The sequence below is a fragment of the Grammomys surdaster genome, unplaced genomic scaffold, assembly GCF_004785775.1.
Source record: "Grammomys surdaster isolate TR1022 unplaced genomic scaffold, NIH_TR_1.0 143, whole genome shotgun sequence".
NCBI lineage: Eukaryota > Metazoa > Chordata > Mammalia > Rodentia > Muridae > Grammomys > Grammomys surdaster.
The window spans coordinates 4,520,997-4,542,563 of record NW_021604601.1 but is presented as its reverse complement, the minus strand read 5'-3'; the positions used below and the strand labels follow the sequence as shown (position 1 = coordinate 4,542,563).

The 21,567-nt window shown below is 42.4% G+C and overlaps 1 protein-coding gene across 2 annotated transcripts in view; it reads left to right on the top strand.

The window, feature by feature from the left end:
• Syne1 (spectrin repeat containing nuclear envelope protein 1) overlaps positions 1–21,567 on the top strand; it is a 471,763-nt gene that overhangs the window by 332,124 nt on the left and 118,072 nt on the right. Inside the window, exons 95-102 of one of the 2 annotated variants that reach the window (XM_028764327.1) lie at positions 2,273–2,446; positions 3,672–3,863; positions 11,310–11,441; positions 12,204–12,304; positions 15,352–15,508; positions 18,548–18,679; positions 19,122–19,277; positions 19,923–20,132. In XM_028764327.1, the coding sequence (XP_028620160.1) occupies positions 2,273–2,446; positions 3,672–3,863; positions 11,310–11,441; positions 12,204–12,304; positions 15,352–15,508; positions 18,548–18,679; positions 19,122–19,277; positions 19,923–20,132 (1,254 nt within the window). Of the gene's footprint in view, positions 1–2,272; positions 2,447–3,671; positions 3,864–11,306; positions 11,442–12,203; positions 12,305–15,351; positions 15,509–18,547; positions 18,680–19,121; positions 19,278–19,922; positions 20,133–21,567 lie in introns of both variants that reach the window. The other variant, XM_028764328.1, reaches the window with a different exon arrangement.

Sequence of the window (21,567 nt, the reverse complement as noted above, 5' to 3'; positions counted from 1 at the left end):
TCTCCCTCTCCCTCTCCCTCTCCCTCTCCCTCTCCCTCTCCCTCTCCCTCTCCCTCCCCCTCCCCCTTCCCTGTTGAATGTTTCTGCCCTCATATCTTCATATTCTCACCCTTTCTTATTCCCATCAGTCCCCTTTGTCTGCCTAAGAAGTTTTACTTCTTGTCAGGGTGAGGGGATACCCAGGGGCCTCCCACCTGCTCAAAGAAGAAGGGGAAGAGGGATGAGGGAAGGATTTGGGGAGGGGTTGACCTGGAGGAGGTCAGTGAGTGAGATGTAAAGTGAATAAAGAAAAACATTAAATTAAAAAAATGTTTTACTTCTACTTTCATGTCATATATATATACCTAGTTTTATATATCTGTGTATTGGGGCCACATGGGAGAGAAGGGATACAGTAATTGTCTTTCAGCAATAGAATAATTCACTTCATGTAATCACCTTCAGTCATGTCACTCTTTCTGCTAATAATGTCATTATATTCTTATTTATGACTGTAAATATTCTATTGTGTAAGCGCACGTGCGCACACACACACACACACACACATATGCACTTCACATAACATTTTCCTTACCCGTGGTCTGTTGTTGGCTACCTAGGCTGGCCTCATAATTTGGCCGTTGTGAGTGTTGCAATAGGCATTGGAGGGAGGGTGTTCCTTACTGTTTCCCAGTCCCAAGAAGTAGGTATTAACGCTTACACCCGGAGCTGGAGCACGGCGCATAGTCAGTCAGGCTGTATCTATGAATGTGCTCTAGGTGGGAGACACTGGGAATGCAGAGAGCTGGTATCTGGTTGACAAGAGCCCCAGGGACAGGAACTGTAGATTTGAGCAATGGTGTGCTATGTTTAACTAAGAGCCTACAATTAGTGGAACTGAAGCATAAACCTACCTGTTCACCATTAGCCGTTCCAAGTCCATTCACTCATGAAAATACCCTTTCACTTCTGTTGCCTATGTTATCTGCTTTAAATATTATTTGGTAGGTAGATTTTTAGTAACGATATATGGTAAAAATCAGCTGTTCTTTTCCTTATATTTTCTGTCTTATGATTCTTTCTTGTAACTATTGGCTTTTGACACATGTGATGTTTATGCAGTCGCTCCTGCAATTCATTTGAGTGTGGGCTTCAGATGGGCTCTGAGAACTTCTGGCTTGTGTCTCTGGATCATAATGTCCCCAATACATTTCTTATACAAACTGAGTATAATTTTATTTACTACTGATTCCATCATGATTAAATTTATGATTGTTGCATACTAAAGATGTAAGCCTGTTCTAAATTGGTTAGCCACAAGATCAGTCAAATCATGTATCTATTCCATATTCTGCACAAACTGCCTACTTACTAGTCCCTGTGTTAAGATTTGAATTAAAGAATAATTATCATTGGAACCAGAGAAAGGACTCAGTGGTTAAGAGGTATCACTATTGTTGAGGAGGCCCTGGGTCCAGTTCCCACCACACACACAGTGGCTCACAGCCAGTTCCAGGAAGTCTTCTTCTGGCCTCTGAAGGCAGTACACACACATGGTGCTCAGATAAATATGTAGGCAAAACACTTTTACACATAAGATTAAATACATGTTAAAAATAATAATGACAATTACTAGTGATACAGTTTTTTAAAGGAGGTATTCAGAGTACCTAAAGGTAACTTTTTAATTCCATCACATTGTCTTTACTCTATGAAAAATGTATGTGGGATTTCAGAATAAGTTTCCGCATGAATTATTTGCAGGAATCGTAAAACTTGATAGCCTAAAACTTGGGGTTTCTGCCTTCTTCCAACACAAGTACCACTGGCTGCTCCTTCCCACAGGATCGACTGCCTAAAGTGTTGTACATTTATGTGGGGTAGATGTTCTTTAGTCACCTGCTGTCCCAAGCATGCCCTACCTTCGCAGAACCTGAGGTTTAAGTGTCTGTTGCCATGGACCAACTGCTTCCTGTCAGTGTCTGGTTCTAATTCTTGGCTGATTCCCTCATTCCCAAGAGTGCCAGATCCCATAGGAATCTCAAGGATGCCTCGTTCAACTCTGGGGCACATAAATTCATGGGGGGTGGTGTGCAGAGAGGACTCTTCACACACTAATGTTGAGACACAGAAACCCCAATTTAGTCTTCTCAGATGTACTCTGAGTCTAGATATTTGTTTGTGTGTGCAGCTAGGGGTTGAGACTGTCACTCTGTTGTATGGAATCTTTAAGAATCTTTAAATTCTTACTGTTCAGTGCTCCCTCCAATTTACCTTCTTCCTAATCCCTTAGGAGAAGCTAAATGATCAGCTGGAGGAGCAGAGACAGGAGCAGGCTCTGCAGAGGTACCGCTGTGAGGCAGATGAGCTGGACCACTGGCTGTTGAACACAAAGGCCACCCTGGATGTTGCACTGGGTACACCCCAGGAGCCGATGGACATGGATGCCCAACTGGTAGACTGCCAGGTACAAAAATGCTCTAGGGTAGTGGTTCTCAGGCTGAGGGCATGACCCCTGTAGAGTCAAGTATCAGATATCCTAACCTGCATATCAGATATTTACATTATGAATCAAAACAGTAGCAAAATTATGAAGTAGCAACAAAATAATGTTATGGTTGGGGGCAGGTCGTCATCACCACCACATGAGGAACTGTATAAAAGGGTCTCAGCATTTGGAAGGTTGAAAATCACTACTCTATATCATGAAGGAAAGGAAGGAAATGTGCATACATCATAAAGGACATTTTAAAAACATAGATAATATGCCAATAAGGTCCTGACATAGTCCTGTGAGCTTCCACAAGTTTGAGACTTTATGTATTTACAGAGTCCATCATTGACGCAAATATAAAATTCAAAACTGGAGTTGGTTCTTAAAAATCATTGCCAGTGGTATCTAGTCTTTAAAAATATTCCGGAACTAGAGAGATGGCTCAGTAGTTAAGAGTAATTCCTACTCTTCCAGAAGACCCATGCATTTAAAATCTAGCATTAAAAATCTGCTCCATAATTATAATTGGCTGTGACACGGGATTGGAGTCATGTGTGAGGCGTAGTGGTATACACCTTTAATCCCCACATTTGGGAGACAGTACAGGAGAGTCTCTAGGAGTTTAAGGCCAACCTGAGCTACATCGAGAGTTCCAGGATAGCCTGGGGCTACATAGTGAGATCCTGTCTCAGGAAAAAGAAAAAAGAAAAGAGAAAAGAAAAGAAGGAGGGAAGGAAGGAGGGAGGGAGGGAGGGAGGGAGGGAGGGAGGGAGGGAGGGAGGGCGGGAAAGAGGGATAACTTCAAGATCAGTGTTCTGAAAGAAATTCCTTTTAAATCAACAAGAAGTTTGTTGTGTGATAATTTTATTACTATTAGTAAGCTAATACTAAGATAATGGGACTGATAGTGGATTATCATTTGGCCAGCAGCCCCTTTCTTTGTGCTTGTTCACTATGCCACATGTGTTTCCCTTATGCCTTTTCCAATGTATTTTTAATTATAAAATATCTGGTTTTTTTCTAAAGAGAAAAGGTAAGAAGTACGGGCATTCCTCCACCCAAGCACATACCTTACTGTTCAAAGTAGAAGAAGCCAGATACCTGACTGTGTGCTAAGCGACTATTGAGGATTGTGCTTAGAAACAGTCTCCAGGGGCTGGCGAGATGTGAGAGTTCTGTCCCTGCTGTGTTTTCCCAGAACATGCTGGTGGAAATAGAACAGAAAGTGGTGGCCCTGTCACAGCTGTCCGTGCACAATGAGAACCTGCTGTTGGAGGGCAAGGCTCACACAAAAGATGAGGCAGAGCACCTAGCGGTGAAGCTGAGGGTGCTCAAAGGAAGCCTTGTGGAGCTGCAGAGGGCCCTGCATGACAGACAGCTCAACATGCAGGTGAGCATGATACCTGAAGCCTGGGCTGACATGGTGCATGCGACACACTTACCACATGCATCTCTATGAGTGTGGCGGTGGAGAAAAGATGTTAGAGGCCGAATACACATATATATGTGCTTGGTTTGAGTAACATTCCAGCATGTGTATTTACATTTTCTGCCTTAGGTCTGGGTTTCCAGTTAGGCTGTTAGCATTCATTGACCAGCATGTGGATCTGAGGGTGACGTTCTGATGTGATGAAATGGCTTTTCTTTTGGATTCCTCTTACAGTCCCCTCTCTAGATGTATTCAGACTATTTAGGAGGCTTCTGCACCTAATGCCTGGTCAATGAGTCTTCCCACCATAACACTGTGATTCCATAGCATGGTCAACTTTATTTTACATTGTTGGAGTTTTCTGGGCATTTCCATGGCCTACTCTCAACTTTCTTTTGATTTCAGATTCTTTGCATTTTACATTTTAGACTTTTTTTTTTTTTGAAGAACATCCGACTCTAGTGATTGGTTGCAGACATCTGTCTTACATTTGTAAAGGGCACATTTAACCCATCATTTAAATTTGTTGTGATAGGTGATGTACATGAACTTTTATTTTACTGTATTTGTCCCATTCCCACTCTCTTTAATAGGGTCTTGCTATATGGCCTAGGTTACCCTGGAACTCACTGCTTTGCACACCAAAGGAGTGAATGGTGTGTGTGTGTGTGTGTGTGTGTGTGTATGTGTGTGTAGTACAGAACAGAAACAAATGAAATTAAACTGTGTCTTAAGCAGCTTAGTTTGCTGTAGCAACATTTGCCCAATGAATGGTTTAGAAACCACAAACACAAGTGCACACCAGTCTAGGTTCTGGGAAGTCTGATTATGATGCCTGCTGCTTCAGTGTCTAGTGAGGGTTCTCTGCCTGATCCACAGATGGCCTCTTTTCCCTGTGTCCTTGAGTGGAGGAAGAGGCTAGTTGAGGCCTCCTTTATAACAAAGCTAGCTGCAGTAAGGTTACCTCCCACAGTCCTTGCATTTAACATCACAGTGGGGATTAGGTTCCAGTGCTAACTAAGAGGCCCCAGACAGCACAAGGGTGACCAGGAGACTTTGAGCTTAACTCTGAGGAATATGAAAGGCCATTGGACTGTTTGGGAATAGGGGAGGGAAGTGGTAAGCCTATACCACCACAGTTGGACTGGGATAGAAGCTGGAGGTCAAATAGCAGATAGTTACAGCAAAAGGAAAAGTCACAGGGCATAGGGCAAAGAGCACAGGTGCCCTTCTTTTCCCCTCTTCCTCCTCTCCCCTCCCCTTCCCCTCTCTTCTCTCCTCCTCTCCCTCCTCTCTTCTCTCTCCTCCTCTCATCCTCTCTTTCCTTCTGTCCCCTCCCCTCCTCCTCTCATCTCCCTACTCCTCTCCCTCCTTCCCTTCCTTCTACTCTCCTTCCTTCCCTCCCTCCCTCCCTCCTCTCCTCCCTTCTCCTGTCCCCTCCCTCCTTTCCTCCCTCTTCCCCCTCCTTCCTCCCTTCTCTCTTTCCTTCCCCTCCTCACCCCTCCCTCCTTTCCTCCCTCCTTCCCCTCCTCTTCCCTCCCTTTTTCCCTCCCCTCCCCTCCTTTCCCTTCCCTCTTCTCTCCCCTCTCCTTCCCTCTTTTTCTTTCTTCTTTCTTTACCTTCCCACCCTTCCTCTGGTTCCCTACAGCAGAATCATATGCCCTGCAGATCTCATCATTTACTGTGAGCCTGAGCTACACTCCTAACCCGTATTTCTCGGTGCTGTTGCATGTATGTGGAGTGTAATATCTGCTGCCCAGTTACTTTATTTTGTTGTTTTATAAAGTGAATGGGCATGGGTATCAGTGAAGACCCATTCTCTCCATTTCTCCTGGATAGACATGAAGAAATGCAGACCTAAGGACATGAGAAAATCTCTTGAATTATAAGCTGTCTGACTTCATAAGGAGCTTAGGTCATTTTCACACAATGTCACCAATGGAAACAGCATCAAGTTTACTCTATATGGATAGCAAACTGCTTTATGAAGAAATGGTTCATCTCAGGTTTAGCATCTCCAGGGTCTCACTGCTCTTTGAAGGAACGTTCCAGGAAGAAAGGTGGTGACTGCCCTACTTTTCCAAAATAAACATCCCCTGGTGGCTCCACCCAGAGAGTCTCTAGTAACAGAAACTACCTCACTTCTTCCTCCCATGGCAAAAGGGAAAGCTATCATCTCCAGGCTTGTATTCCTCCTGCTAGGGCCGCCTTAATCCTAAGGAGGAAAGAACTGAAGTATGAACTAGATTCTTAATCAGTTTTGCTTCCTGAGGACCAAGTCTTAGCTTTTAAAATGACTGAGTCAGAAAACTTTACTAACTAAAAAACCAATTAGAACAACACAGAAAACAGTCTAAGTGACAGTTTTCTGTATGTTTGTTTGTTTAATCTGAAGCTGTGGACTTGCTTGGTCAGACACGTACATTCTGAGAAACCTGAAAGTCCATCTGTGTATAGATGGTTCTGAGGGCTCACATTTCAATCGCCAACCTTTCTTTGGTGATTTGAAAGACAAACTGGAAGTCTGAGGAGACTAACCCACGTAGACGTGTGATCGGGTCCTGTGGACCATGAGGAGTCTGTAAGAGATCTTCTGGATGGGCTCTGGGAAACATTGGCTGAATTAGACAGCAGAGAGGAAGTTACCTGGATCCCAAGAGAAAAGGCAAAGAAGCTCATGGCCAGGACCAGTATTTTGGCAGCTAGAATAGTTATGATTGGGGACTTGAGTCTGGTATGCTGATTCCTTGAGGTGTCATTGTGTGTCTTGTGTTTTCATCCTGCAAAGTTTCCATCTAACCTGCTTTTTCTCCCTTGCCTGAATGAGCCAGGGTCTCTGAGAGTTCATTCTGTGATGATTTGATAGTGTTCTCCAGCCTCTTGTGCTACAACCCCACTCACCTAAACCTCTACTTTCCAGAAATCCACTATTTATCTTTAGGAGAAATTCCTGGGAAGGAGGGATGCTTAGAGAACAAGGTGATGAGTCACCCACTCCAAACATGTTGCAAGATACAAATAGCATCTTTTAGACCAAGGACATTCACATTGTTCTACCTGATCTGGCTTCTCCAGTTGGGAAGCCAGCTCCTGTCAAAGGAAAGGAAGTACATGCCCAGAACATAGGAGCTCACATGGAGACATAGACTATATCTTCTACATGTTGATGGCTTGCTTCACCGTAGAGCAGTCACACCAAGGTACAGAGACAAAGATGCAGTCCATCATCTCAATCAGTCTACCATTGTCTTAGGGTTACTGTTGCTGGGATGAAACACAGACACCAAAGCCACTTGGAGAGGAAAGGGTTTATTTGGCTTCTGTATCCTGAGTCACATTTCATTGTGGGGGGCATGAATACAATCAGAACAGGAACCTGAAGTCAGGAATTGATGCTGAGGCCATGAAGGAGTGAGAATTATTGATTGCTCTACATGGCGTTCTCAGCCTGTTTTCTTATAGCATTCAAGAGAACCCACAATGGATTGGCCCTCCCGTATCAATCACTAATTAAGAAGATGTCCCATAGACTTGCCTACAGTCTGATCTCATGGAGGCATTTTCTCGATTGAGGCTTCCTCTTCTCAGATGACTCTAGCTTGTGTCAAACTGACCTAAAACTAGCCAGTGCAACTATGAATCATGGGATTTCGGGAAAGAAAACACAAGTATAGAAACCCAATGCTCTGTATCTGTGATCAGTGAGCAACGTGGTTTTGAATTAGTGCTACTATTTGAGTAAACTTTGCATGGTTCATAATTTTTGAAGTGTGTAGTTAATATTATGCATGTTATTGTCCTTTCTTCCATTCTTACCAGTATGTGCCCATTTTGCAAAACAAAATGCTAATAATCAGTAATAGTCCTATAAAAGATATTAACTGTGTTTAGTCATTTACTGATCTTGCTCTAACCTTAACATTTTGTGATTATTGACCTCTGTTGCATTTATTCTAACCCCCCCCCCCAAATTATCTAGCCATTTGGAATATCAACATTACCCTGGTGTACCCACTGCTGTGTGCGTTATTGTTCTTTGTTGCTGTTTTATGCCTTCATATTCATATTAGCAAAATATGAAATTCTGTAAAGAAAAAAACCCCTATGATCTTAAAAAACAAGACACCCTCTCCCCTTCTGTAGCAGGAAACAAATTGCTTGTTCTTGAGAAGTTTCCCATCAGGAATTTAGCAGAAGCAGGTGTACTTCTCTCATTTTGATGTTTTGTTACTGTTTCCAAACAATGTACTTTGAATCAGAATCACTCCTTACGTTTCATATACTTCCGATGCTCTTCATCACATTAGTGATCAGAAATGAGGTGTAACGCCCCAGCCCCTGCCCGCAAGAGCTAAGTAGGATCTTACTGTAAGTTGAAGGGGGTTCCGCCCTAACTCATGGATTGTGAAGAATGAACTGCTGTTGGGTCTGATTGACTGTTGATGGATTGTGGTGTGGCGTATCCAGAGGCTATTGAATGCAACTTACAATGCTTAATAAAAATCTTTATTCTTTTAGTATTAACAAAATAAGAAAGAAAGAAACCCAATGCTCTCTCCCTAGAGCAGTGAGCTAGAATGCAGGGACTCAGAGAAAAGGCCTCTGTTGATAAGCCTGCTGAACTGGAAGGGTGGACTCTTTACCTGCCTTCCTACTTGAGGGTGGGGCAAGGGACAGAGGAGTGTCCGTCTCAGGGTTGATTGCCAGATGATCCAGGTAGATACCTCCTCAGACTCTAGCCACAGTGGCTTCTTCCATGCTGGTGTTCTCAATTATGTTACTGCATGGGACTATACTGGGGCCATATGGGGGGCCCTAGCTGTTCTCCAGTTTGGGATACCCTCCCCTAGGTCTGTGCCAGGTTTTCTATTTTTCCATGCTCTCTGCAGTCCCTCCCCTCTGTCGATGCTCTCAGACCAGCCTAGCAAGCCTTTCCAGTCACTTTCTGTCCCTTCACCTCCTGTCCTCTCTTCTGGCCCTCCTGTGTAACTCAGCCTTGCTGGTACAATTGTTAGTTATCTGGGTCCTGACCTAAGCCCTTGTCTGGCTGCTTTTTGTATAGAACTCTGAGCCGCAATAGCCGTGTCTCATGCATAATATATAGTCAATGGGTGACCTGTATAAAAACAAATCTGATCTATCCCTTCACATACTCTGAATCCTCACCTTGTCTCAATGTGAGGCGTGAGGCGTGAGGCATGAGGCTAGGTGGACCTTTGACATCCCATTAGAGTAACAAAGCAAGAAGGTTGTCTGGGTGATAACTACTGTTTTTCTTTCTTCCCTAGCCAAACTCCCAAAGCAGTAAAGAATCTGTGGAGGGCGGGGTTGATCATGAGATAAAGGGAGAAAGCTGTGTGCTTTGGGATTGTCACTTGTAATTATCATATCAAGTCCCTTTAAAACCCCCAGGGACATATTTTGAATTTGTAGGATGGCAAGCACTGTGCCCACAGTTAATTGACATTTTATTATGTTACCCCCTCCCCATCCCTTCCCAGACCCCCCTCCCAGGCATGAGTATCAGTAAAGACCCAGTCTCTTCATTTCTCCTGGATAGACATGAAGAAACACAGACCTAAGGACATGTGAAAAATCTCTTGAATTACACACACACACACACACACACACACACACACACACAATGTGCAACATGTCTAGATCATGTCCGATTTTATTCCCCTCCTCGGCAGCCCCCAGGACCCTCATAACATCTCTCTCAAGTTGCTGTCCTTTCTTAATTTTTATTTTTAATCCCCCAATCCAGTTAGTGCTACCTTCTTATGAGTGTAGTGTTGTCAGGGTAGGGTGAGTAAAGACTTCCTGCTCTTGAAGTGCCCGGGAGATTGTTCCCGTGGTTGACCACTTCCTGCAACCCTTGAAAACAGAGTTGAAGCAGCTAGGCTGGGGGCTGTTGGGGGCGGGGCGTGTGGGGCGGTGGAGCGGAGGATGTTCAGCCGTCTTGGAAGCCCTTGCTGTGGTTCCCTAAGCGGCTCAGCACTGTGACTAAATGCCCAGTGGAAGCGACTTTAGGGATGAGAGACTTAGCTTTCTTTGTGTTTTCAGAAGTTTGACTCCATGACCTGCTGTTAATGTTAGTGGCAAGGCAAGGACACCATGGCTTAAGGGGATGGCAAGGCAACGCTGTTCAACTCAGGCAAAGAAAAAATAAGTACTCTTCAAAAGCCACCAATGATTTTCTTCCCCAGTGGGCCGCTTTTTGCCTTGTTCCACCACTTTTCAATAGTCTACTTGGATTTTGAAACCATGGGTGGATTAAAACTGGATTTCGATAGAACCCTTATGACCTAACAGACAGAGAAGTATGTCTTCCTATTCTCCCATGTGCCCTGCACCCAGCCAAGGATTAACCATCATGCCTTGCTGCTCTTCCTGAATTCTGGAATGTGAACCCAAACTTACTGTTTATCAAAGGTGTTGATCTCGTTGGTTAGGAACCTAAAAAAACAATCTGTTTGAGAAGCAAGTACTTGCTATTGTGCCCATTTTGGATATAGACCATGTGACCTGGAGAAAAATATTGGCAGGACGAAGCTTTTAGAGAAAGGACAGCAAGGTTTGGCACATAATGATTATCTGAGTAACATTTTAGCTTTATGTGACTTTAAAAAGTTCATAAAAAGGTTGACTTTTATATTTGTGTGAAAAAAATTGAGAATAATATTTGATGACTACTCTGGAGAAAAATGGGCTTCCTTATAAATGCTTCTGGACATAATCATCTGCTTAGTCTTGTTCCTAAAAGTGTCAAATTCTTGTGTTACCAATTTTCAATGTGTTACTGTGGAAATGGGGCTTTGAAGTCATTATACCAACCACATCAAAGGAATCTTCTTTCCAGTGGGGTGAGGTTTTCCTGTGGATGGTTTCAACCCCCTGACAAGGGACTATGGTGCGTATCTTAGATACCAAAGCAGACCTGGCCTACAGGTTCTCCCAGAGTCCTTCAGTCCCTACCTGGCATACCCCTCCCCCAACCCTGAACTCCTGAACTTTCCAGCCCAGCAGGGGCTGGGCTGCCCATACCCCCAGAGGCTCTTCCACTGTATAATCCAGACATTTTTGTCTCCTTGTGCTCTCTCTCTCTCTCTCTCTCTCTCTCTCTCTCTCTCTCTCTCTCTCTCCCTCTCCCTCTCTCTCCCTCTCCCTCCCTCCCTCCCTCCCTCCCTCTCTCTCTCTGTCTCTCTCTGTCTCTCTCTCTCTCTCCCACACTTTTTCTCTCCCTTACTGTCTCCTTTCCCATGGCAACTTCCCTGACCTCCCTCCTTGGGGCTAGTAAACCTGCATTTCATATCATCTAATCTGGCTTGAATTGGTTCATTTCACTGGCAGAGAAATAATTTATCAGTATGACCCTTGATTCCGGTCTCACCTTGTTCAAAGCAGGGAGCTACACAAGAGAAAGAGGAGAACGATGTTGACTTCACAGCCACTCAGAGCCCTGGAGTACAGGAATGGCTGGCTCAAGCCCATACCACGAGGACCCACCAACGGCAGAGCAGCCTCCAGCAGCAAAAAGTAAAGCATGTCCCTCCTTCCGCTAGGCAGCTCTGCTGGGAGCAGAACTTGAGGGTGATGTTTCTTTGGCCATAGTTTTTGTGGATGTGAGTTTTGTTTTGTTCTGGTTTTAATGTTGGGAATGGAACCCAGGCTAGGTGAGTGCCCTACCCGATGTTATCCCCAGCATTGACAGGGTTCTTCAATAGTTCTTCAATGCAATGTTTGCATCTATTTTACTATAGCAGACGTCCCAGGAAGGCCTTTGAGAATGGAAAAAGCTCTGAAATACATTTTTCCCAAAAGAGTGAAATGTTTCTTACTTTCTAGTAGACTCCTCACAAGATCCGATTGTAAATGGTTATGATACAAATGATTTCTGCTGACTAATATTTTCAAGGAAACTGTGTAAAAGGCATAAATATCTTCTCACGTCAGAGTGCAAACTCATTTACTGTGAATGAGCTCAAACCAGAATGGCTGATACAACAGCACACTGTCCTGAACTAATGTTTGTAAGAAGTCTGTCCTGGCTAGTTGAAGGTAGCCTTGACTTTGAAAGGAAGGAATGTATTTTACCACATGGGGGCACCATTGTCCAGCAAAATTTTCTGTTCCAGTTGTTTTTTCAGTATATTTAATCAGAGCAAGAGAATTTGCCTATTTGGTACTCAGATTTACAGTTATTAAAGCCCTCCTTACGTTCTGTAGATAGAAAGCAGTGACAGTGACAGCGACCATCAGCAGCTCTCTGAAGTGACCATAATGTTTGCATTTGTACAGGAGTTTGAACAGGAGCTGGCTGAGCAGAAGAGCCTCCTCCGCTCAGTAGCTAGCCGTGGAGAGGAAATCCTAACCCAGTATTCCACCGCAGAAAGCCTTGGGTATGTTTTGAAACTGCAACTTTCTCTTCTTGTGTTTCCTTATCATTTGAAAAGCAGAACACCTAGCTCTCTCCATAGTTACTTTCTGCACAAGGCACTAACCCCTGTTCACTCTTGCACTGCCAAGCATTTTGTCATGCAGATAAAAGAATGGCTACTGATAATGACTAATGAGTTTACCTTCCTGGATGACCAGCACATCTGTCCTCTGTGACAGCCATTTTCTGAGTCAAATGAAAAAAATGTGTTATCAAATCAAATTTATGATATTTCCAACTGATGATTATACCTAACCAGAGTGTTTTCCTCTCGAGAACTCTTGCAGAATATTCTTAAAAAGCACAAAGGAAAAAAATGCAGGCTAAGTGGTATGACTTCCAAACAGCTATCTTCCAATGATTTCTATATGTAAAGATTTTTATCCTGGGGACTGGGATTGAAGTGGACAGTTTGAAAGTCTTACATACAGAATGAAGATGAAATATTAGACTAGATAAGGGAAGGGGAGAACCTCTGGTCAGGAAGTTTTTATTTGCAAGGTGGAAAGGTAACAGAGCTGTAGCCGGTGGGCTATGCCTGTCTTGAGCCACTCACCTTGGGGTCATAGCTTGCTTATCTACAGAGTTAGAATAATAAGCAGCAACCATCAATACAAAACATTTTGATAATGATACAAAGAAAAACTTTTTTTAATTTGTTTTTGTTTGTCATAACAGATATTCTTTGTGTAACTCTGGTTACCCCAGAACTCACTCTGTAGACCAGGCTGGCCTCAAACTCACAGAGATCCACCTGCCTCTGCTTCCTAAGTGCTGCCCAGCCGCCTCTGAAGCACTTTTTTTTTTAAAGGTTTCAGTAAAAACCTGTGTGTCTATGTGCAGCCTTTGCTTATGTCTCCTGGCCAGCACTTTTGACTTGGTTTCCTAATTCTAAACATTGTTTTAGCAGAAATGATATAAAAAGAGTATATGTTAGAAAGATGTTCTAAAATATTATTTATAACGGCAAATAATTGAAAAGGCAGAAGTACCTACTAGCATTAAGAAAAAAAATGTATATATACTTGTAATCTCCAACAAAATTACATCATGGCATCAGAAATCATACATTGTGAATTAAAACAACATATCATGTTCATATGGATCACCGGAGATAGCAGATGTTTTGGTAGTTTAGTCACACTGGCGCTGTGATTGTGAGTGTCAATGCATTGCAGATATTATGGGATGCTTAGTTTTTGCATTTAAGTCATCCCCAAACTGTGAAAGAGCTAAAATAATTGCTACCGTCCACCATGTTTAGAAAGATCTGTGATAAGTTCTTTAAAATACGTCAGCAGCAAAATCGCAAACAAGGGGCACACTTGTCCAGGCATGCAGAGCAGAGTGTCTTTTGTCTTGCTACCTGCTTGCAGCTCTAAGGCTGTTCGTTCGTTCATTCACACACCTGTCAGTGTCTCTTGTCTTTTACTTACGTCTCTGCTTTTGCGAAGAAGACAGCTAGTGCTGCCTGCTTGGCAGACAGTCGGTTCCACAAAAGAGCTGTGGGAATCTCGTGCAAGTTTCTTGTGGTTAAAAAAAGTTGCTGTTATTGTTTTTATTTTTCTCCCTTCTCCTTGGCCTTCAGCATTGGCTAGAACCCAGACAACAGATAAACATCTACAAGTTGCTTTAGTTGCTCTTTCAAATATTAAGCTCGTGTAAAAAGAAATTTTCCCTGCTGTGCTAGCTTTCTGTGAAGATTAACTTAAAAAAAAAATACCACTCAGGAATTCTTCAGTGGTTCTATAAATTCCTTAGGAAAATCACCCTTCAGTGTAATTGAGTCCAGCTCACATCCCCCTGTCAAGTCCCCAGTTACTTCTAAGGCTATGAAGGAAAACCAGCTTGGAATACATCGCCTTAAAAAAATAAAATTTTCCCATGAGAAATGAAAAAGAGAACTTTCTAATGTAAAACTAACTCGCTGCTACTTTTATATGTGTCAGTGATGAAGCATAAGAATATGAATGGTAACTACTCCCTTGGTTCTGTATGAATTTTCATGCAAACAATGAATGGAAACAGTTACGTTGTAGCCAACACAGAAGAAACTACAATAAAGAGATTTAATTTCATAGGAGGAGGTTTCAAGCTCCTTTCTGTTCCACTGAAAGTGTGTGTGTGTGTGTATGTGTGTGTGTGTGTGGTTTTTAAACCCATTCAATTAGAGACATCTTTTTTTCAACATTAATTTTTAAGGTCAATGTTTGTCAACAGGTAGATCATAAACCTCCGTGTACTTTATGGTAGCCATTTGTCACATAGAGCTGTAGGCATCGTGTATGTTCTATTTAATTTTCAACATTGTGTAATATGAGTGCTCTGCTCACTCATGTGGCACAAGTCACCCTGCTGACTGCTGTCATAGGCACCGTGCTTCCATTTCTTGCCTTCTGCATCCTGGGAATGGAACTCAGGGCCTTGTTCATGCCAAGGCTACTACCGCAGCTTCCCCCCTCCGCTCCCAATGCGTGCTCCCAGCCTCAGATAGACCAGGGATCCCTGCTGTCCTTAAACGGACCTGGGATTTTCCACACAGCACAACATCTGTTCGTTCCCTCATCTGGCCCTCTACAATGTGTCACGAATGTCCCGTGTACGCATCATAGTGAAAGATCTCATTAGACTAACATTTTCCAATTTTGAACCAATTTATAGGCTGATTATCAAAGGATCCTAGTCTGTGGTCATACTTTAGTTTATTTCATTCTTAGCCATTTTCAAAATGTACTTTTAATATTCCTGTGTTCATGATTAGATATATGAAGAAAATATGCTTACAGTCTCAGTGTTTCTATTTTATCTTTAAAGTTTTTAAGGTATAAGCCTGCAAGTAAGATAATCTTGTTCTAATTTTTGAGGCCAGGTCTTCGAATACCAAATAGGTTATCTGTCTCATTTTTCTCCCTTATTTCTATCTTTCTCTCTCTCTCTCTCTTTTTCTTTTCCTTTTTTTTTTTTTTTTTTGCACACATTGTAAACTTAGACTGTTTATTCTTCTACTAGTGAAAAACCTGATGTGTTATCCCCGGAGTTGGGGATGGAAGGGGTAAAGCCGTTTGCTGACGACCAGATGAGACTGAAGTGGGAAAGCCTACACCAAGAGTTTAGTGCCAAGCAGAAGCTACTACAGAATGTTCTGGAACAGGAACAAGAACAAGTGGTATCAGACATTTTCTTTATTTCTTTGTTTCCCTTTGGGCTTGTGAAACAGGGTCTCCTGCGACACAGGTTGCCCTAGAACTTGCTATGTAGCTGAGTGGTATGGGGCCCTTCACCATGCCTCCTGGGGTATGGGATGGCCAGCGTGAAACCTCATGTTCTGCCTAAATTTAGCTTTACTATATTAACTGATATAAGAGATATACAGCTTACGCTAAAGGAGAAAAACTATATAATACTCTGTATTTTCATTATATATTCTGAAATTCTATAATGAGTTGTATAATGAGTGCATTATACAATTCTGAGATACGTGTGAGGCAAGTTATTCATCTTGTGTTTTACTTCACAAGGCATGCCTTACATTTCCCACAGTACTTGGCTTTGTATGTGAAAATTTATCTGATTTTTGCATTTTTTCCCCCAAAGATGATTCATGTCTGATGGATTTTTATTAGCATGAACCATAAAAGTTTAATTTAACTTTCAACTTCAAAAATTATGGTTTCAATCTGAGGGTATACATATCAGGAGGATTTCCACAAATCTGAAATTTAACTACTAGGTCGCCCCGCTTTCCACTGTTGCTCCCAGTCTTGAATACTTCAGAAGGTTTTAATGAGAAACATGTTGGAGCCTTAGAGGGTCTTGAAAACAAGGGAAGCCAGTGGTCAAGTAGGGCACTTAACTGGCCCATTGGTAAGGCCGGCTCCTGGGATGGATATTGTGTGATATTGGGCTCAGTTCCAACATGCATGCAAAATCCAAGGCAAGAGAACGTTCCAGAAAAGTAATAATTATTGGCTCAGTCTTTGCAGAAGCTGGAAAGGGGAGATCAGAGGAACTGGAGAGTTTAAAGGAGGGGTAATGAGCAAGTCAGGAACCCAGGTCTGCCTGTGATGCCTACCATAGCTGTGGCTCTGAGGGGAATGGGGACAGAGTCCCAGGACTCGGTTCTGAGTTAGCAATGTCCACCTAGCTCACTGTAGAACAGCATTTTTCCTCCAGTGGGGTAAGTCCTAGGGCCTTTATACTGGTGGTCCTGAGGAATCTGCTGTTGTCATCACTTGGCCCAGGACTATATAAGATAGATGAGGTAGCTGTACGGGAAATGAGGAGTGATAGACAGAGATGGGCAGGAGCTGTCAAGGAAGGCAACGTGACAACAATAAGTAAAAGAAGATTGTCTGTGGTGACAGACTGTTGCATTTCTTCCCACAGAGCCATTTTCCAAAAACTCCTGGCAGGCCTCACCTTCTACCTCTGTGTTTCTCTGGCCAGTGAGTCTGTAGGAATTGCCATCAGCTCTGGCTAAAAACACTCCATTCGCGGGTATTTTTGTGCTAGAATCACATCATCCACCCTGACACTAATATTCTACATCTTTTGCCCAGACTTCCTATCTTTGTCTGAATGAACCCTTCCTTACACCTCTGGTGAAATATTTCTCACACCCGAAGCTAGACTTTCTGAGGTAGATCCCCCAAAGGTAGCCAAACTTCTGGCTTGCCTTCACGCCACAGTACTTTTCCATTCTTTTGGATGTAAGCAGGAGATGCAGCCCTGAATTAGAGACTTCATTCTTTTGTGACTGTCCTATGTAAAATAAACTACCGCATCGCATGTTTCCTTGATTCCTCTTTATTTCCCGTCCCTTAGACAGAAGCCTAAGTCCACTCTTCCACACAGGGTGCACTCAGGCCGTAGCACCCGCATGACTCCCCTAGCACCAAAGACCTACGTCATTGTGGAGAACTACTTTTCCTGTCAGTGTTGGCATCCAACATTTTCCATGCTAAGATTACTAGACCCATCTGTCCTTTGCCACTGTCATGCTTCTATGACATCTGAGAAGGTTCATATTCCTGACCTTCTTGGACCTTCATCTTTCAAGTAGAAAGCTTCAAACGTCCTCTTGATATTACAGCCTTTTTTGCATCAGGGCTCTTCCTTTTGGGGACCACTGGTTTTCCTCTGGTGTGAAGAGTGAACAGGAAGTAGATACGAGGTCCAGCATCCCTGTTGCTCAAAGTCAAGGGGAGAAAATTCAGCAGGCCTGTTTTACACTTAGATCTTAGCATATCTAGCAACACTTAGATGTGAGAGGCCTTATGTTTGTTTTGTAGACATGTAGATTTGGAAAGTGGAGATGGAGGTCTCAGGACGTGATGATCTAGGAGGAGCAGTGCTGGATCTGGGATATAGACTTGTATGTTCCAAAGTCTCTCCTTTTTGTAACTGCTGATGGGCAACTTTATACATCAGATATACTTACTTCTCTCAAGTGAAAAAGCTGACGCAATCTGGGGAGCCTGAAATTAAATAGCACAAGGAGTCAATGGACTCATTCTCTCCAATGGGATTTTTCTTCATCTCTTTACTTGTAGGGTATTTAATGCCTCTAGGCAGAAGCGTTTTTATGGATTTGGGGGTAAATACTGTTCTACCTTCTGCAAACCTGTAACTCATTGTCTTGCATATTCCTGAGGAAGTAAGTAGCTATGGCAGGCTCCACTCCACAAACAGGAATCCAAAAGAGAGCCTCAGTCAGTCAATCAATCAATCAATCAATCAATCAATCAATCAATCGCGGGTGAAGTGTTCTGGAAAAGCCATAAGACCGAATTTCATTGGCGACATCTCCAAAGCATGTGAATGCTTGTACTGATGGTGGTCCTCATGGAGGCGTTCTAAAAGCGCTTAGAAGAGAAGAGGTGAATACTAAAAGAAAGGACACCACTGTCTGGCAGAGAATTAGCGTGAATTATTTTTCTAAAGATAGAGATAAAGCTGAGAAGACATTTTCGGGGTAGCTGTAGCAAAAGTTCAGGCATTTCTACCATTATTTTTTTTTTGTATTCCATCATTAAAAATCATGATTGTTACTGAATCTGGCCACTGTACACAGCGATGTGATATGTTGTAAAGTTCATATTCCTCTGGCTAAGGTTTCCAATAACCTACTTTGTGTGCACCTCCAAGTTAGAAAACTGTGCATGGCTCCCTTACTCTTAAGTAAGCCACCCCTGTTTACCCACAGCTTTACAGCAGTCCCAACAGACTACTGTCAGGAGTGCTACCGTTCAGAGGGGAAGCACAGACTCAAGATAAGTCTTCAGTGACGTCCTTGCTGGATGGACTGAGCCAGGCCTTCGGGGAGGTGTCATCACAGGTACACCTGGACCACCATTGCACTTTGTCTTGGTCTTGTCTTTCTGGGACTGGTTCATCTGTTCTCTGCAAAGTTGTGCCATCTCTGCCATGACTGTTGAGGCCTTAGCACTGGTGATGAGTCCCTGGGCTTAAAGGTGCTGATTCCTGGGCCTCATTTTGCTTTGTATTTATCTACAGTTAATCAAAATACTGAAATTTGTTGTTATTATTATTTACTAAAATATGAGTTGGGAGTGTGGTACAGGCAGGGTTGTCGTATAGCCAAAGCTGTCCTCAAATTAGCTGCAGAGATGAGGATGAGCTTAAATGCTTCATCTGTCTGACTTCAATTCCCAAGAGCTGGGGTTACAGGTCTGTACAATTACACCTGGATTAAAATTGATTGTCCTATCTGTTTTGAGTGTCTCTCTGTGTCCCCTCTCCCCCACACACACACCCAGAGTGGAGGAACAGACAGACAAAACATTCACTTGGAGCAGAAGTTGTATGATGGAGTCTCAGCCACTTCAACCTGGTTGGATGACGTTGAAGAGCGTTTATTTGTGGCTACAGCACTTTTGCCAGAAGAAACAGAAGGTTGTCTCTTCAACCAGGAGGTAAGGTTGACAATTTCTGTTCTGTGTATGAAATTTCAAAGCAATTACAATTAGTAATGGGTAATTATGTAATTTTATAATTACATAGTTTTTACATATTTATATAATTTTATATATTTATATAATTTTTATGTATTTATATAATTATATAAATTATACAATATTTATATGTAAAAAGCACCAAGAACAAAGCTCTAACAAAGTGCTGGGGTTTGTTTCCAAGAAACATAGTGTGGGACAGAATTTTTTAAACACAAAAAGCTCTTAAAGATATGTATGATATGTGCCGTTATAGCTTTTTAGTGTTACAAGAGGAGGACAAATGGAGAACTCTGAGTTATCCTACATTTCAAATCCTCCCTGTAGGAAACACAAGCTGTAAGGACCACATTCCTAACCAGAATTGGATTTTTTTTAAAGTTAATTTTTAGCAATGGATGTTTTTATTATCTAATGATATAAATTCTCCAAGAAAAACCTCTGCTAGAACAATTTACCTGTGATCTATAGAAGTTCCCCAAAGAGACTCAGCTTGTATCAGCATAGTTGTTGCTACGGGCAAGGTTTCCTAGACTTCCCAGGGGCTCATAACTTGATTTATAGAAGTCCAAACAATGAGTGAAGCTTGGCTTTCATCAACCCTAGGCTCTTGCCAAGGACATTAAGGAAATGTCTGAAGAAGTGGACAAGAACAAGAACTTGTTTTCCCAAGCATTCCCAGAGGACAGTGACAACCGGGATGTCATCGAAGACACTCTGGGTTGTCTTTTGGGCAGATTATCCCTGCTGGACTCAGTAGTGGATCAGAGATGTCATCAGATGAAGGAAAGACTCCAGCAAATCCTCACTTTTCAGGTAAATGAGAGGACACAAAGGGTTTGGGCCATCATTTTAAAGGAACAGTGATAACCATCAGCAACGAGCATCTTCCAAGCATTCGCTGTGTGTTGCATGTTTGCATGCGGTATCTGAAGGTGTGTGTGAATGCACATGTGGGTGATATGAAGTGTGTGCATAAGTGTAGGGATCATTCTTCAGGAATCATCTACCTTATATTCATTTTAACTTTTATTTCATGTCTTTATCTAATATGTGTATATGGGGGCGGGAAGCATGAATGTTGAAGTCAGAGGACAACTCATATGAGTCCATTGTCTCCTTCTACAATGGGAGACCTGGGGAAGATGCTTATAACACTTTGGTGGAAAGTGCCAGCCCATGCACATTGTTTTGAAGCATAAAGGACCCGTGACTCACTATTCTTAAGGTAGGCTGGTTGCCTAGTGAAGCCAAGGGACCTAATCCCTTCCTCTCCAGGGCTGGAGATTACAAGGATGCTTTATTATAGCTGACACTTTACATGCGTTCTGAGGATCAAACTCACGTCTTTGTGTTTGCTGTATAAGCATCTTAGTGTCTGAGCTATCTCTAAGCCCATCTTATAAACATTTTGTAATGGATTACAAAGAGCTAGAACATTGCAGAAAACCAGGTGGATTGAACTAAAGATTTAGAGAGCCAAGTTTCATGCTTTTATAATTTGGAAGGTTGAGAAAACTACTTAGTCAAACTAAGAGTTGAATACAAGTTTAAATTCAACCAATAAAAGCTAAATTATCATTTATTGTAATTTCCAGTTGGTAATAGTAGAGTTTAATTCTTGTTACCAAAGAACATGCAGGAGGTGCTGGAATATTGAAAACACCCCAAAACTCACTACTCAAAAGGTTTTGAAATGGCTGTGGTCTAATTTCTTCTACATCTCTCGGAATTACATTGGAAACTATTACACTACTTTCCAATCCTAACTCAAGATTTATTACGTTTTACTGCCATATTAGAATCCCAGGGCCAGATATGTAATTTTGTGCTTATGAAACATTTTCGATCTCAAGTCACTGGAAAAAGGGGAAAAGTCACTGATAAATTTTTAGTATTGATGTCTTTCTCTTTTTTTATAATATTTTTTATTGGATATTTTATTTACATTTAAGATGTTATCCCCTTCCCCCTTTCCTCATTCCCCTCACCCACCCAGGAACCCCCAATCCCATCCCCTTCCTCCTGCCTCTATGAGGATGTGCCCCCACCCACCCACCCTCAAATTCCTCCATGATGTCTTTCATGCCCAAGAAAAAGGACCCTTTTCAGAATACTTAAGTCCAACGGAAGCTATTTTTAGCAAACATGGAAGAATTTGATGTAATTTAAATGTCTTTTTTTTAAAAAGTTACTATGAAGTATCAAATGTTACATTCACCAAGAAACATGAAACTTTCTAGATAGTCAT